The sequence below is a fragment of the Lepisma saccharinum genome, chromosome 30 (assembly GCF_977018435.1).
Source record: "Lepisma saccharinum chromosome 30, izLepSacc3.1, whole genome shotgun sequence".
Classification (NCBI taxonomy): Eukaryota; Metazoa; Arthropoda; class Insecta; order Zygentoma; family Lepismatidae; genus Lepisma; species Lepisma saccharinum.
Genome location: NC_139258.1, coordinates 7139008 through 7158342, shown reverse-complemented (window position 1 = coordinate 7158342; position 19335 = coordinate 7139008). Strand labels below are relative to the sequence as shown.

Here is a 19335-nt window from a genome sequence, read left to right as displayed (position 1 = left end):
TATCATAAACGTAAACATAATATCATGCCTTTAAATGTTGTACATATGTTTTTAAAACCTTAGAAAATGCAGTTCTGATTCTGACATTATTAGATATTAGGGATGGGACCGATTAATCGGTACTCTATCGTTATCAGCCGATATAGGCATATCGGTTTATTGGTAAAATTACCGATTATTTTACCGATCCGATATATCGATAAATATTTTATAATTTAGTGCAACATTCTGCGATTTTGATGCAATTTTTATGGATAATCTCGATGCCCTACTTTTTAAAAAAGTAATTGTCTAAATATTCAACTTCTTTTGCACTGCGATAACCTCGAAACACATATTTATTAAGGAGATCAATGAACATTTCAGGTTCTTCAAGGACCATTTCTAATTTTATATCGGATCGGTAGAATATCGGTTATCGGTAAATTTTATATCGGTACTTTATCGGTATCGGCCAAAATTTCATATCGGCCCATCCCTATTAGATATTAAATAGACACAGCAGGGTGTACTCTGAAGCACGACACAACACATAAGGGGACATTGCAATCTGGGCAGAGGTAACGTGATTCACTGCCATCTTCTTGCATTTGGCATCTCTCCCTCTGCTACGCATTCCAAGCATCAAGCTGAGTAAGGTGCTGCTTCCATGGGACATTACTGTACTTCGTGACAGAGCGCCTCTCATAAGTTTCTACGGGATAAAGAAAATCGAACAAGAAAAAGTAGTTTGGCCCGATTATACTCAGGATAATATAAAAAGTGCACCTAACACCTGCCCGAGTTTACTCGGGACAATAAGGCAAGCAGTATTGCAACGCAATAATAAGCTTGAATTTACCAGTTTTCTTCAAAATATTCAAGAATTACATCACAATATGAAAATACCTGCAACGTAATCACAAAATACGAGGGCCATTTTTCTTGTAGTGGCGGTATTATACACACACTTCACTTTAACGTCTTGTAACTACCACACAACAGTACTATTCAGCACCAAACACCTACACACGATCCGTAGTACAAGGCTAAACAAGACCCGATCATCTTTTGTCCCAGCGACAACTGACAAGTGTATACCAACAGTGTTGCCACTACAAGAAAAATGGCCCTTGTACATTTTTTCACATCCAGGATAATATATACTTCTCGAAAGTGTTGTGTGGCATTATTGTGAACCCCGTGCAGGGCCAAAATGCGGGAAAAGTATCGGCAGGTATCGGTAAATAAAATGACACTGATAGTTTCCAATATCAGTACATTGCCATGACAACTCAGTTGTACTTTTAAGTTTAAAAATTGGAAAAAAATAATCCAAAATTGATCACTGGGGTACTTTCAGATTCCATTTTCATAGTTGTTAACCAGATACAGACTTGAGCTTAGTGTCAATTTAAAGTATGGGTTGGCAAACCATACATGGTGTACTACCAGTAGCTGGTGTAGATATTAGCCAAACCTTCATGGTTTAAGCCAACCACAAGCTAGGCAAGCAGTAAAACACAAAGTCCTGAGTGACTGCAGTAGTCATAACAGAGAAACGCAAAACAGAGTGCATATCATTTTATTGCTAATACATAGAGGCACATACTTTTTGTAAATAAAAATCAAAATTTCGGTACAAGAACCAAGACAATTTCGAGTTCAAAAGCGGTAAATAAAATAAAATTTCGGTGTTGTAGCAGTGAATAATCAAATCAAAAGTGGTATATAAAATGACATTTTGGTTTTAAAATTGTTGGGTTGGGTTGAGTTGGTCTTTTAAGTCCACTTTATGCACAGTAAGGCTAATCGGGACTGGGCCTACAGTTTAAAGTGGGATCCGAACCACTTGTGCCTCCACCGGGTATCAAACCCGGGACACCTTGATTACAAGGCAATGACGCTACCACTGCGCCATGGGAGAGGCCCAGGTTTTAAAATTGTGAATATAATTCTAAATTTGATTTAAATACTGCACTTAGTACACAAAATAGACTTATTCCTTCTAATAGCACATTTATGTAGTTACCAGAGTATTAAGTTTATTCCTGTGTAAAGGGGTCCAATTTTGTTTCTCAAACATTTACAGCAGAATTAATCAATTTTCCGTGAATTGCATTACTCACAGAATACTTCAGACAGTGTTGCATCGGTATATAAATGGAAAAATTCGGGTTTAAGAGTATATTTCGCATTTTGCAGTTCATTTCGTGACAAAACAGGGTAGGAAAATGTACCTCACACCTTTCAGAAACATGAAAAATGAACATTACAGCATGTTATTTCATAATTCGTGTTTTCGTCAAAAACGAAATATGCATGCCTCTACTAATAAACAAACACAGTATACTCTCTGTGTAATTCTAGTTTTAAGAAGCTTGGTAGAAAGTAGCATAGAAAAATTGTGAGCTTGCACTTACGACATATTTCAGTGTACATTTAATTTGTATTGCAGCTTTTCATCTTCACGTCATTAATTGCAATTCTTTTCCCCAGGCCCACTCTTCAATCAACTTATGCACAAGAACAAGTGTTGGTACGAGATGTTGGAGCAAATTTGTACAGTCATGCAATAAATCAGCAGGATCCTCTTATGGAGGTAGGCAGTTACATCACATTGAAACTCGAGCGTGTCATTTTTGATCAGACAGTGACGATTTTTTTCATCTAATCTTTTCTTTTTTTACAGCTTGTTTGGTCTTTTTACTTCTGTAAATTCTTCTCATATGAGTGTGATAGAAGTTGCTTTCCTCAAAAATTAGTTCTCGGTTTTCATACTTACTCAAGAATAAGCCCATACAGACGTCACAACTTGAACTAACAAGTACCCCATGTGTAAGTGGTGGGACTTGGCAACCCTCTTGTTTATGTTTCGTGTTTCATTTGTTTTCCGATGTTCGATTGTCACTGATTATTGTGTGTTTGGTTGTGTCTGTAATAACCAGCGGCGGCTCAAGGGGGAGAGCTGCCGTTCCATGGCACTACCCTCAGAAGAAACGCATACCTCATCCAAGTATTTTTAAATTAATTTATTGATAGTTTATAGACAAGGAGATTCGAATCTTGCAATCGGTCTAGCTGACGTGACGACCGCCCCAACCTCCTCACTGCATCGCCAGCTGTTTCGTACCCTTGCGAGGCAGTGGTCCGAGCTGCCCAAGAGCTGGCCAACCAAGTTGACACACGTGCAGAGGGTTGAAGAAGTCTCAGCAGGGAACATTTCCACCATGAGCCGGGATGGGGTTAGCCCATAAGACACCAGCTGTGCCCGTTTTCGCATGGCACAGCGAGGGAACTTTCGCAGTGTTGACACAGTTGTCACCTTCAGAGATAAGTCACTAAATAAGACTGATTTGTAAGACCCGCTGGGGAAGTATTACGTGAGAAAGGTACTATCTACTTTTCTGCCTATTTTTGGAGAAACGAACATAATATTTTTGGAAAGTTAAATGAACATTTTGATAATAGATAGATGCACCTAAAGGGCCATCCAGAGTTTTTTAAAAATATAAAAGTAAAAAATCCTATGATGATGCGAGTTTCCTTTGGCATTTCGACAATTTATTTTTACAACAAAGATATTTTCGACATCCAGTTGGAATACGTATACATGGGGGAGGCGAAAGTGAGAGGATTTGTTTTTCCCTTCCTCTTGTAATTATTGTGTTTTTAGGAAAATGTCCTGTAGTGTATAAAGATAGGTTAGTGAGTGAAGATGAATCGGATTAGTGTGTTTTTACTTAAAACACACACAGCTTTCCATGTTACCAAACGAGGATAAACATCTTGGCTGGTGGCGCAACCTCAAGGAGAGGGAGGGGGGTTGGCATTGCGGAGTTTTTTTTTTCGATTTCTTGATCACGTCGGCACTACCCATCATAGTTGCCGCCGGCCACCACATGTAATAACTGCTCATGTTTCTTGCAATGAATCGCAAAATTAACCAAAGATCAACATGTTTTTGTACTACAATGTAGGTGGAAACACAATAAAAACACAATATTGGTGATAGCAGACTTTGAGCAGAAATTATGTTTATTCTCAGAAATTGAACAATCTGCATCACTTGATCCAACTGGCATTTGAGAAGATCGATAAAGATCATCGTTTATGTTCCAAAATCTGCCAGTCAGTTCCTAAATGATGTGAATCGTGTATCATGAAACAGGGTCTTCATTTTGAACAAATTTTGTAAAGAAATGAGCAATGTAGATTTTGGAGGAAAGCGACTTTTATCCCACTTACATGTCTGTTCAGTCAGTATTATATATTTTTTTAAGCCAGGGTGGCCAACATGCAACTACAAGAATAGTCCTTAACGTGAGAGTAGTAGTCTGTGGAGAGTGGAGATTGATGCTCTGACAGGATGTATTGTATCTGTGCAATTTGTATAAATGAAAAAAACAACAGCATGATTAACCCTTAATCACTGGAACGTGACTCATTTGTCACATTTGGTATTTTCGACTTCTGAAGCATATTGTGGCTCAGGTAATGTTTGGAGATACATGTTTTGAGTGCTACACAATCCTTGAGGCATCCTATTAGTAATTAGTAATGTTTAGTTTGATTCTGGATATATTTAGGGAGGCAATTTCCCCTTCCCCTTAAATCACCACTTTTACATTACATGTTTTCCTCCTCTGAAAGTATCAGCAGCAAGTGTGCAAGTCTTTCTATGAGGATGGAACACATGTCAGGCAATATCTAGGTACTGTTTTGAACCTTCATGTCCTAGTGTTGCCTATTTCGTAATAGGAACGATTTTTCACTTTTGTATTCTCTTTCTTTTTTCTACTTGATATTTTCCCCACAGGCTTATAGCCTATTCTGTACTGAAGAAAACGAACTATAATGTGAAACTCTAGCATTCGTAGTTTCTGAGATACACATTTTTACTTAAAACCTTGTGCAAATTTAAACTTCCTGCAGAAAACATGCTCGGCGTTTAAGGGGCAGAGGGACAATTTCCCCTAGGTCTTTCTCGCTACAGCAGCTGCCGATAACTGTTGCCAATTTCGATCTTTGGGAGCCAGATCTGGCTCTTTCGTGCACTTGTTTGGCTGTGAACTGTGCCATCCCCTGCCCCACTATGATTCCACCACTGGATCTGACCCACAAAGACCAACTTTTGCCATGAGTGTACATTTTGCACGTGACGTGATATTGTTATATTGGCTGCGTCACGCACCCCCTCTTACCTCCCCAGCTACTTTTATATGGTGCCGTGGCCAAGGTGAAGATGACAATTTTGTTATCCGGGAATCCTTTATTTTCAATTTCATATGAGCAACAGTGGATTATTGAGATGCTGCCAAATGTAGACGGTGAAAATTAAGAATAAATTGCCATCACTTTAAAGCTAAGCTGTGACATTCATAATTACCCTAGGAGGCACTTTATGCAGCCTTCATTATTCTAGCTCCTTGAAAGTCATTTTTAGCTCTATGAATGGTGAAATTTAGCTCCTTTATGCACATCAGGTTTGGCAACACTGCCAGGATGGCCGTAGGAGGCAAGGAGAAATGCATTAGGTTTATGAGACCCTTATTTTATTCATTCTCTGTTGAATATCAAACATCCAATAACGTAGAAAAGTACATGGACCGAAGGAGGACACTGAACTATTTCATAGTAGTAGGAAATGTCGAAACTCCCATTTGATTAGCCGTAACTTGAAGTTGAAGTTGATTTCCCATAAGGAATACATAGGATTCTGTACTTATTAATCATATTTTTCAAACATCGTGTCTAGCTTACTAATCAACTTGAGAAACAGCTTCCACTTGCAACATGGAGAGAAATTCTTACTCTCTTGCATACTAATCCCTTTTTTAAATAGCAGTGCCCAATCCGAAGATATTGAAATAAATGCACAACTGGTAATTGTCCCTCTTCCCCTTAAGGGTTAATCTTCATAGTCTTCTCATTGTGTATTATTTTGTCTAGAGCAGAACACCCATCCCTGGAAAGCTGCAGATAATGTCCTGCAGGAACATTCTATTGGTGAAATATATGTCAACTTAAGGGGTCTCCCCGATGGCATAGTGGTAACAACGTCGCCTTGTAATTAAGTAGTCCTGGGTTTGATACCCAGTTGAGGCACATAGTGGTTGAGATCCCACTTTAAACTGTAGGTCCAGTCCCAAAGCTTTACTGTGCATAAAGTGGACTTAAAACACTTAAATCAATATTTTCACATGTATAATTTCATTTCAGTCACATTAATTTCTGAGGGTCCATGGGTTGAATATCCGGTGGAGGCACATAGTTGTTCGGATTCCACTTTAAACTGTAGGTCCTGTCCCGATTAGCCTTACTATGCACAACGTGGACTTAAAACACCAACTCAAACATTAATTTCTCTTAATTTTTATAAGTGCATTGTGGGAACATAAGTAAAGGAGTGTTTTTTGAGGGCCCCACATGCACTGAATTACCTTTACCTTAACACTATTATGGAGGAGAATATTCCTCATTTGTGCCCCTCCGAAGGAAAAAAAATGCCTTGCCTGCCCTTTTCTGGAAGAAATTCTACAGATGTCCATGAATGTCATGCTTCAACAGGATGTATTCTAGTCAAGAAAGTCAAAATAAAGTAATGTAGCCATTCCACATCTAGGAAGAATTATTAATTTTTACATGCATTAATAATTAAAGCAAGTCTAAATCTTTTGTTAATGTACAACTTCAGTTTTCATCGTAACTGGCCTTGTGGAATGGGTTTTTCATTGAATTAAAATATGTATTTTCTTAATTTTGCACGAGGCGATTAAATAAATGTTAAGAAAAAGTCAAGAATTTGGGAGCGTTATTTTGGTAGACACCCTGATCAACCACAAGTGTTCTGAAAGAAATGTTATTATTCATTAATTAGGATATTTCATAACATACCACATACTATTCATACTTTGATTATTTTAACTTTATTAGAATGTGCCCCACTTTCAGAAAGAAGAATGCAAGAACATTGATTGATTGATTGATTGATTGATTGAATTGATGTTTTAAGTCCAATTTATACACAGAAAGGCTAATCGGGACTGGACCTACAGTTTAAAGTGGGATCCGATTTGATTTGATTTAGTTTATTTTACTTCGCGTTTTGTGCCTCTTGGCTAATTTGTGAAGATGGGGATGAGTGATGAAATGATGAAATTGATGAATGGACATTCACAAACAACCAAGCCCGACCGGGATTCGAACCCGTGACCCTTGGCGTCGCAGCGCGATGTGCTAACCAGTCGGCCACGGGGTCGGGTTAAAGTGGGATCCGAACCACTATGTGCCTCCACCGGGTATCGAACCCGGGACCCCTTGATTACAAGGTGACGACGCTACCACTGCGCTATCGGGGAGGCCAAGGAATGCAAGAACAGACTGCTTAAGGGGAAGAGTGACAGTTGTACATTTATTTCAATATCATCGGAATGGGCACCGCTACTAAAAAAATTCCCAGCTGAACTTCTCTCCATGTTTCTTAAGTTGATTATTAAGCTAGACATAATGTTTGAAGAATATAGTGTTTACATAATCCCATGTATTCCTATGGGGGGAATCAACTTCAAGTTACGGTTAATCAAATGGGAGTTTCGATTTTTCCGATGACCAAGAAATTAATCAACGTGTCTTTTTTCCATTCATGTACTTTTCTACGCCATTGGATGTTTGATATTCCCGAGAGAACAAATAAAAGCATAATGCATTTCCCACATAAGCATAATGCATTTCTCCTTGCCTCCTACAGCCATCCTGGCAATGCTGACAAACCTGATGCGCATAAAAGAGCTACATTTCACTTTAAATGGAGCTAAAGGTGACTTTCAAAGAGCTAGATTTACAAAGGCCGGATAAATTGCCTCATATGATAATTTTAGTGTCAAAGCGGTGGAGGGCACTGCTATTACTGTTAACCCTATAATAATATCACGTGCAGAATGTACATTAATGGCAAAAGTTGGTCTATGTGGACCAGAGCCAGTGATGGCATCGTAGTGGAGCAGGGGAGCGAGTGCCCCAGTTCACAGCCAAATGGGCACACGAAAGATACAGATCTGGCACCAAAAGAGTTAAGTTGGCAAGAGTGACATGCCCTTAAAGGAACAAATTTATCTCAGTTGAAATAAACGACTCTTGAAATTATTTTTGTTGCAAATTTGCAGCACAAACAAATGATCCACATGATTTCTATATCTCCAGACTGTAAATGTTTCCTCAAATTTACATTGGATTTTTTTTTTTTGCATAAGTATGTCAATTTCAATAAATTGTATGCATTGATTGATGTGTTTAACAAAAATAAACAATTCATGTTGCTAAATATTTACTACTGGGGGAGGTGGGGTGTACTTGCATGTAGTGCACCCAATAGTCAACCTCACTTCCACATAGTGCACCCAATAGTCAACCTCACTTCCACGTAGTGCACCCAATAGTCTACCTCACTCCTCACTTCCACATAGTGCACCCAATAGTCTACCTCACTTCCACATAGTGCACCCAATAGTCAACCTCACTTCCACGTAGTGCACCCAATAGTCAAACTCACTTCCACGTAGTGCACCCAATAGTAACCTCACTTCCACGTAGTGCACCCAATAGTCAACCTCACTTCCACATAGTGCACCCAATAGTCAACCTCACTTCCAAGTAGTGCACCCAATAGTCAACCTCACTTCCACGTAGTGCACCCAATAGTCAACCTCACTTCCACGTAGTGCACCCAATAGTCAACCTCACTTCCACGTAGTGCACACAATAGTCAACCTCACTTCCAGATAGTGCACCCAATAGTCAACCTCACTTCCACGTAGTGCACCCAATAGTCAACCTCACTTCCACGTAGTGCACCCAATAGTCAACCTCACTTCCACGTAGTGCACCCAATAGTCAACCTCACTTCCACGTAGTGCACACAATAGTCAACCTCACTTCCAGATAGTGCACCCAATAGTCAACCTCACTTCCACGTAGTGCACCCAATAATCAACCTCACTTCCACATAGTGCACCCAAGTGTCAACCTCACTTCCACATAGTGCACCCAATAGTCAACCTCACTTCCACGTAGTGCACCCAATAGTCAACCTCACTTGCACGTAGTGCACCCAATAGTCAACCTCACTTCCACATAGTGCACCCAATAGTCAACCTCACTTCCACATATTGCACCCAATAGTCAACCTCACTTGCACGTAGTGCACCCAATAGTCAACCTCACTTCCACATAGTGCACCCAATAGTCAACCTCACTTCCACATAGTGCACCCAATAGTCAACCTCACTTGCACGTAGTGCACCCAATAGTCAACCTCACTTCCACATAGTGCACCCAATAGTCAACCTCACTTGCACGTAGTGCACCCAATAGTCAACCTCACTTGCACGTAGTGCACCCAATAGTCAACCTCACTTCCACATAGTGCACCCAATAGTCAACCTCACTTCCACGTAGTGCACCCAATAGTCAACCTCACTTGCACGTAGTGCACCCAATAGTCAACCTCACTTGCACGTAGTGCACCCAATAGTCAACCTCACTTCCACTTAGTGCACCCAATAGTCAACCTCACTTGCACGTAGTGCACCCAATAGTCAACCTCACTTGCACGTAGTGCACCCAATAGTCAACCTCACTTGCACGTAGTGCACCCAATAGTCAACCTCACTTGCACGTAGTGCACCCAATAGTCAACCTCACTTCCACGTAGTGCACCCAATAGTCAACCTCACTTGCACGTAGTGCACCCAATAGTCAACCTCACTTGCACGTAGTGCACCCAATAGTCAACCTCACTTCCACGTAGTGCACCCAATAGTCAACCTCACTTCCACATAGTGCACCCAATAGTCAACCTCACTTGCACGTAGTGCACCCAATAGTCAACCTCACTTCCACATAGTGCACCCAATAGTCAACCTCACTTCCACATAGTGCACCCAATAGTCAACCTCACTTGCACGTAGTGCACCCAATAGTCAACCTCACTTCCACGTAGTGCACCCAATAGTCAACCTCACTTGCACGTAGTGCACCCAATAGTCAACCTCACTTCCACATAGTGCACCCAATAGTCAACCTCACTTGCACGTAGTGCACCCAATAGTCAACCTCACTTGCACGTAGTGCACCCAATAGTCAACCTCACTTGCACGTAGTGCACCCAATAGTCAACCTCACTTCCACGTAGTGCACCCAATAGTCAACCTCACTTGCACGTAGTGCACCCAATAGTCAACCTCACTTCCACATAGTGCACCCAATAGTCAACCTCACTTGCACGTAGTGCACCCAATAGTCAACCTCACTTCCACATAGTGCACCCAATAGTCAACCTCACTTCCACATAGTGCACCCAATAGTCAACCTCACTTGCACGTAGTGCACCCAATAGTCAACCTCACTTGCACGTAGTGCACCCAATAGTCAACCTCACTTCCACATAGTGCACCCAATAGTCAACCTCACTTCCACATAGTGCACCCAATAGTCAACCTCACTTCCACATAGTGCACCCAATAGTCAACCTCACTTGCACGTAGTGCACCCAATAGTCAACCTCACTTCCACATAGTGCACCCAATAGTCAACCTCACTTGCACGTAGTGCACCCAATAGTCAACCTCACTTCCACATAGTGCACCCAATAGTCAACCTCACTTCCACATAGTGCACCCAATAGTCAACCTCACTTCCACATAGTGCACCCAATAGTCAACCTCACTTGCACGTAGTGCACCCAATAGTCAACCTCACTTCCACATAGTGCACCCAATAGTCAACCTCACTTCCACGTAGTGCACCCAATAGTCAATCTCACTTCCACATAGTGCACCCAATAGTCAACCTCACTTCCACATAGTGCACCCAATAGTCAACCTCACTTCCACATAGTGCACCCAATAGTCAACCTCACTTGCACGTAGTGCACCCAATAGTCAACCTCACTTCCACATAGTGCACCCAATAGTCAACCTCACTTCCACATAGTGCACCCAATAGTCAACCTCACTTGCACGTAGTGCACCCAATAGTCAACCTCACTTCCACGTAGTGCACCCAATAGTCAACCTCACTTGCACATAGTGCACCCAATAGTCAACCTCACTTCCACATAGTGCACCCAATAGTCAACCTCACTTCCACATAGTGCACCCAATAGTCAACCTCACTTCCACATAGTGCACCCAATAGTCAACCTCACTTCCACATAGTGCACCCAATAGTCAACCTCACTTGCACGTAGTGCACCCAATAGTCAACCTCACTTCCACATAGTGCACCCAATAGTCAACCTCACTTCCACATAGTGCACCCAATAGTCAACCTCACTTCCACATAGTGCACCCAATAGTCAACCTCACTTCCACATAGTGCACCCAATAGTCAACCTCACTTCCACATAGTGCACCCAATAGTCAACCTCACTTCCACATAGTGCACCCAATAGTCAACCTCACTTGCACGTAGTGCACCCAATAGTCAACCTCACTTCCACATAGTGCACCCAATAGTCAACCTCACTTCCACATAGTGCACCCAATAGTCAACCTCACTTCCACATAGTGCACCCAATAGTCAACCTCACTTCCACATAGTGCACCCAATAGTCAACCTCACTTGCACGTAGTGCACCCAATAGTCAACCTCACTTCCACATAGTGCACCCAATAGTCAACCTCACTTCCACATAGTGCACCCAATAGTCAACCTCACTTCCACATAGTGCACCCAATAGTCAACCTCACTTGCACGTAGTGCACCCAATAGTCAACCTCACTTCCACATAGTGCACCCAATAGTCAACCTCACTTCCACATAGTGCACCCAATAGTCAACCTCACTTCCACATAGTGCACCCAATAGTCAACCTCACTTCCACATAGTGCACCCAATAGTCAACCTCACTTCCACATAGTGCACCCAATAGTCAACCTCACTTCCACATAGTGCACCCAATAGTCAACCTCACTTGCACGTAGTGCACCCAATAGTCAACCTCACTTCCACATAGTGCACCCAATAGTCAACCTCACTTCCACATAGTGCACCCAATAGTCAACCTCACTTCCACATAGTGCACCCAATAGTCAACCTCACTTGCACGTAGTGCACCCAATAGTCAACCTCACTTCCACATAGTGCACCCAATAGTCAACCTCACTTCCACATAGTGCACCCAATAGTCAACCTCACTTCCACATAGTGCACCCAATAGTCAACCTCACTTCCACATAGTGCACCCAATAGTCAACCTCACTTGCACGTAGTGCACCCAATAGTCAACCTCACTTCCACATAGTGCACCCAATAGTCAACCTCACTTCCACATAGTGCACCCAATAGTCAACCTCACTTCCACATAGTGCACCCAATAGTCAACCTCACTTCCACATAGTGCACCCAATAGTCAACCTCACTTCCACGTAGTGCACCCAATAGTCAACCTCACTTCCACTTAGTGCACCCAATAGTCAACCTCACTTGCACATAGTGCACCCAATAGTCAACCTCACTTCCACATAGTGCACCCAATACTCAACCTCACTTCCACATAGTGCACCCAATAGTCAACCTCACTTCCACATAGTGCACCCAATAGTCAACCTCACTTCCACATAGTGCACCCAATAGTCAACCTCACTTGCACGTAGTGCACCCAATAGTCAACCTCACTTCCACATAGTGCACCCAATAGTCAACCTCACTTCCACATAGTGCACCCAATAGTCAACCTCACTTCCACATAGTGCACCCAATAGTCAACCTCACTTCCACATAGTGCACCCAATAGTCAACCTCACTTGCACGTAGTGCACCCAATAGTCAACCTCACTTCCACATAGTGCACCCAATAGTCAACCTCACTTCCACATAGTGCACCCAATAGTCAACCTCACTTGCACGTAGTGCACCCAATAGTCAACCTCACTTGCACGTAGTGCACCCAATAGTCAACCTCACTTCCACATAGTGCACCCAATAGTCAACCTCACTTCCACATAGTGCACCCAATAGTCAACCTCACTTCCACATAGTGCACCCAATAGTCAACCTCACTTCCACATAGTGCACCCAATAGTCAACCTCACTTCCACATAGTGCACCCAATAGTCAACCTCACTTCCACATAGTGCACCCAATAGTCAACCTCACTTGCACGTAGTGCACCCAATAGTCAACCTCACTTCCACATAGTGCACCCAATAGTCAACCTCACTTCCACATAGTGCACCCAATAGTCAACCTCACTTCCACATAGTGCACCCAATAGTCAACCTCACTTCCACATAGTGCACCCAATAGTCAACCTCACTTCCACATAGTGCACCCAATAGTCAACCTCACTTCCACATAGTGCACCCAATAGTCAACCTCACTTCCACATAGTGCACCCAATAGTCAACCTCACTTGCACGTAGTGCACCCAATAGTCAACCTCACTTGCACGTAGTGCACCCAATAGTCAACCTCACTTCCACGTAGTGCACCCAATAGTCAACCTCACTTCCACGTAGTGCACCCAATAGTCAACCTCACTTCCACGTAGTGCACCCAATAGTCAACCTCACTTCCACGTAGTGCACCCAATAGTCAACCTCACTTCCACATAGTGCACCCAATAGTCAACCTCACTTCCACGTAGTGCACCCAATAGTCAACCTCACTTGCACATAGTGCACCCAATAGTCAACCTCACTTCCACATAGTGCACCCAATAGTCAACCTCACTTGCACGTAGTGCACCCAATAGTCAACCTCACTTGCACGTAGTGCACCCAATAGTCAACCTCACTTCCACATAGTGCACCCAATAGTCAACCTCACTTCCACGTAGTGCACCCAATAGTCAACCTCACTTCCACATAGTGCACCCAATAGTCAACCTCACTTCCACATAGTGCACCCAATAGTCAACCTCACTTCCACATAGTGCACCCAATAGTCAACCTCACTTCCACATAGTGCACCCAATAGTCAACCTCACTTGCACGTAGTGCACCCAATAGTCAACCTCACTTCCACGTAGTGCACCCAATAGTCAACCTCACTTCCACGTAGTGCACCCAATAGTCAACCTCACTTCCACGTAGTGCACCCAATAGTCAACCTCACTTCCACGTAGTGCACCCAATAGTCAACCTCACTTCCACATAGTGCACCCAATAGTCAACCTCACTTCCACATAGTGCACCCAATAGTCAACCTCACTTCCACATAGTGCACCCAATAGTCAACCTCACTTCCACATAGTGCACCCAATAGTCAACCTCACTTGCACGTAGTGCACCCAATAGTCAACCTCACTTGCACGTAGTGCACCCAATAGTCAACCTCACTTCCACGTAGTGCACCCAATAGTCAACCTCACTTCCACGTAGTGCACCCAATAGTCAACCTCACTTCCACGTAGTGCACCCAATAGTCAACCTCACTTCCACGTAGTGCACCCAATAGTCAACCTCACTTCCACATAGTGCACCCAATAGTCAACCTCACTTCCACGTAGTGCACCCAATAGTCAACCTCACTTGCACATAGTGCACCCAATAGTCAACCTCACTTCCACATAGTGCACCCAATAGTCAACCTCACTTGCACGTAGTGCACCCAATAGTCAACCTCACTTGCACGTAGTGCACCCAATAGTCAACCTCACTTCCACATAGTGCACCCAATAGTCAACCTCACTTCCACGTAGTGCACCCAATAGTCAACCTCACTTCCACATAGTGCACCCAATAGTCAACCTCACTTCCACATAGTGCACCCAATAGTCAACCTCACTTCCACATAGTGCACCCAATAGTCAACCTCACTTCCACGTAGTGCACCCAATAGTCAACCTCACTTGCACGTAGTGCACCCAATAGTCAACCTCACTTCCACGTAGTGCACCCAATAGTCAACCTCACTTCCACGTAGTGCACCCAATAGTCAACCTCACTTCCACATAGTGCACCCAATAGTCAACCTCACTTCCACGTAGTGCACCCAATAGTCAACCTCACTTGCACGTAGTGCACCCAATAGTCAACCTCACTTCCACATAGTGCACCCAATAGTCAACCTCACTTCCACATAGTGCACCCAATAGTCAACCTCACTTGCACGTAGTGCACCCAATAGTCAACCTCACTTCCACATAGTGCACCCAATAGTCAACCTCACTTCCACATAGTGCACCCAATAGTCAACCTCACTTGCACGTAGTGCACCCAATAGTCAACCTCACTTCCACATAGTGCACCCAATAGTCAACCTCACTTCCACATAGTGCACCCAATAGTCAACCTCACTTCCACATAGTGCACCCAATAGTCAACCTCACTTCCACATAGTGCACCCAATAGTCAACCTCACTTGCACGTAGTGCACCCAATAATCAACATCACTTCCACATATTGCACCCAATAGTCAACCTCACTTCCACATAGTGCACCCAATAGTCAACCTCACTTCCACATAGTGCACCCAATAGTCAACCTCACTTCCACATAGTGCACCCAATAGTCAATCTCACTTCCACATAGTACACCCTGGACTGCAGACTAACGAGGCTCTGGCGACTGGCCCCATGGCCAGTATAATTCTTCTGTGTCATCCTGTGTTTTGTCTTTATTTGTGCTGAGTAACTTTTTTAGCCTCAGCTTTTAACCAAGGTAAGGACATTTTAGTTTTCAGACACGCTTTTATTTTTGTTATGATAAGGGGCTGGACCCCGTATAGTGTGACAGGTGCAAAATAGCCTCAGTGCTGACGCACACAAAAATATTTAATTGAAATTCAAAATTTACTACTGGATTTCCTTTCAGGTTGACAACAATACAGTTAAGAAGGAACTTGTTCCCATCTGGAATACCCCAGGGGAAAACTTTGAATGGGATTGTCGGCCCAAAGTGGAAGACGCAGAGTTCAATGACCCACTCCAAACTCTTGATTCGGAGGAAAGTTTCTACTCTCCTCACGCTGATCATCCTACGGACTCCTTTGAGGAACTGTCTCCGAGTATAGCTAGTAGCCTGTTATCCTCGGACTTCACTTTAAACCTATCTGCACCGAATGATGAACAAGATGCAGAAACTATATTAGGCTTGGAGGTAGATCCGTGTTTAGTTAGGAGCCAGGAATCGTGTGAGTTAGTTCCAGATGACAAGTTCTTATCTGATAAACGTGAAGATGAAGATCAGCTTGGTGAGTCAATTTTGGGAATGGATATGGATGACCAGTTAATAGACAGGCGTGTGTACAATTTAGAAGAAAACTCCAGTCAAGAAAAAAATGTTCCATTGAGTAAATGGTCCATGGAATTTATACCTCGAGAAGGAAGTATTCCATTAACAAAAGAATCTATCAAGAGTACTAGTCAAGAAGAAAATGTTCTGGTAATTGAAAAATCGATGAGGGTAGTTAGTCAAGAAGAAAGTGTTCCATTAAGTAAACAATCCATCACAGGGATTAGACAAGAAGAAAGGGTTCCATTAACTAATAAATGCATCAGAATAGTTACTCAAGAAGAATTTGATGCGTTAACTAAGAGGACTGGTCAAAAAGAACGTGTTCTAGTAACTAAAAAATCCATCAGGATACTTAGTCAAGAAGAGATTGATGCATCATCTAAAAAATCCATCACAATAGGTCGTCAAGAAGAAAGTGTCCCATTAAGTGAAAAGTCCATCTCAGGGATTAGCCAAGAAGAAAGTGTTCCATTAACAAATGAATGCATCAGAAGAGTTACTCAAGAACAAATGGATGCATTAACTAAGAGAACTGGTCAAGAAGAAAGTGTGCTATTAAGTAAAAAGTCCATCACAGGTATTAGCCAAGAAGATTGTGTTCCATTAACTAATAAATGCATCAGGATAGGTAGTCAAGAAGATATTGATGCATTAACTAAAGGATCCCTGAAGAGGACTGGTCAAGAAGAAAGTGGAACATTATTAAGTAAAAAATCCATCAGGATAGTTAGTCAAGAAGAGATTGATGCATTAACGAAGAGGACTGGTCAAGATATAAGTGTTCCATTAACTAAATATTGCAACATGGTAGTTAGTCAAGAAGAAATTGATGCATTAACTAAGAGGACTGGTCAAGAAGAAAGTGTTCCATTAACTAAAAATTACATCAGGATAGTTAGTCAAGAAGAAATTGATGCATTAACTAAGAGGACTGATCAAGAAGAAAGTGTTCCATTAACTAAAAAATCCATCAGGATATTTAGTCGAAAAGAAATTGTCCCATTAAGTAAAAAATCTGTGAAGAGGATTAGTCAAGAAGAAAGTGTTACCACATGCCAAAAGAAAAGTGTTCAATTAACTAAAAAACCCATCAAGAGGATTAGTAAAGTAAAAAGTGTTCCATTAACTAAAAAATCCATCAAGAAGATCATTCAAGAAGAAAGTGTTCCTTTAAATAAAGATCGCATCACAGGAATTCCTGTTGATCTGTCGATGTATGACACTGTATCAGAAGTTAAATCTGATATCGACAAACAATTTTTGCTGCAGTCTGGGATGTATTCGTGTGTTGTTAAATTTAATGACAAATACACTAAGTTATTAAAACCGGGCATATTTCGTTGCTGTAAGTCATTCGGAAAGGAAACATTTTCACCCGACGTACATCGTGACAAATCAAATAACTTGTCAAGTTCTCCGTGTAAAACAGAAATTGCAAAGCCAGATGGCAATAATTATGTGTACACAATGCGCATAACATCCAAAGCGAAACCAGGTGTGTATACTTGTTCAGACAAAAATGAAACCTTGAGACTTTTAAATGCTACACCCGAGAAGGAAAACAAAAGATCGGTTTTGAAACCGTCCCTTGCAAAAAGTTCCGAAAGCAAACCCAAAGTTGAAATACTCGAACAGGAAGACGACTGCGTAATAGTGAGTGTTTCAAGAAGCAATTCAAAAGTTCCAAACGGGAGTAGTGAAATTGATCACGTACCTTTCCCCAAAGTAGACACGACTGCAGAAATATTTCCCAAGGTAAAAAATGCATACTCCCTTGCAACGTTAACCACCATGGATGAGTGTACCGTAAGTGACGACAGTGATGATGAGTCTATCGTCAGTATATCGTTGCCTGTTCATATAGAGCACCCCTACTACAAGAAAGAGAAAGAAGTGCATAAGGAACAGAAACATTTAACGAAGGCAGCCCAGAATTCTGAAGTTCCAGCTATGAAAGGTAAATATTTTGTTGTTGTTTTCCGCTGAATTATATCGGGTGTCCCACATGAAACCGGCCAGTTTCACGTGGGACACCCAGTATAAAAATTAATTTTTCTTCTGTGACATGACTCCTCACCGTTTCAGGCCACAAACAATTTTTAAAGCCTCAATGAACAGATTTTATAATCAATAATAAATGTATGTATAAACATAGTGGTTCTGTTTGTGGCCCTCATTTATGCACAATACATCTTTGTTTCTGCATTACATAATGACAACTCTTTGATTCACTCAAAATGTGTTTATAAATTAAATCTATGGGAGAACTGAAAATTGAATCACAGAAATTATTCACAGGGAACCGTTATTATACAGGGTGTTTCACTCGGGGCAGAACCCTGTATTTCGTTCATAACTCGGACACTAGAAAATATATTGCAACGAAATTTGGAGTGCACTTACCTCCGTTCATGCGAATTAGGGTGACATCATAACAAGTGTGTTTCCATGTTGTGGAAACTCTGTCTCAGTACGTCAGGTGTCACTGCTGGGATTGCCGGACTGATGTTTGCTTTCAAGGCCTCTATGATTCGTGGTTTGTTGGCGTAAACCTTCGACTTCAAATATCCCCACCAAAAAAAATCAGGCGGCGTGAGATCGGGCGAGCACGGTGGCCAAAGTCCCCTGGAAATTACGCGATCGCCGAAAAAAGACCAGATTTCGGCCATGCTTGCACGCAAGGTGTGCCGTGTTGCTCCATCCTGCTGGAAATAACCAATGGATAATTCCATCGCGACCGATCGGTGCTGTTGCTACTCAAGGCATCGCGCTGTTTTGCTGCCTGGATGCCAATGGTGGCCATTTCCATCACTTTTTATTATGTTACCCGACTTTGCATGAACGGAGGTAAGTCCACTCCAAATTTCATTGCAATATCTTTATTAGTGTCAGAGTTATGACCAAAATACAGGGTTCCGCCCCGAGTGAAATACCCGTTATATTCCCATGCTTTTACGTTCAGCCATCCAGATCATGGCAAAACATCACAAAATAATTACTATCAGATTAAAAATTATAGATACTCGAGTTTGCACTCCAATTAAAAATTAACCAGTAAAACGAGTTACATTACAATTTAGATAGTGGCCGCGGTGGCTCAGTCGGTAACGCGTCT

The 19335-nt window shown here is 42.1% G+C and overlaps 1 protein-coding gene across 4 annotated transcripts in view; it reads left to right on the top strand.

Annotated features, from left to right (window-relative positions):
* Positions 1-19335, top strand: part of LOC145981853 (uncharacterized) — a 79587-nt gene that overhangs the window by 37105 nt on the left and 23147 nt on the right. For all 4 annotated transcript variants that reach the window (XM_083115304.1, XM_083115303.1, XM_083115301.1 and 1 more), the window contains exons 8-9: positions 2479-2581; positions 15798-18177. In XM_083115304.1, coding sequence (XP_082971430.1) covers positions 2479-2581; positions 15798-18177 — 2483 coding nt within the window. The remainder of the gene's footprint in view (positions 1-2478; positions 2582-15797; positions 18178-19335) is intronic.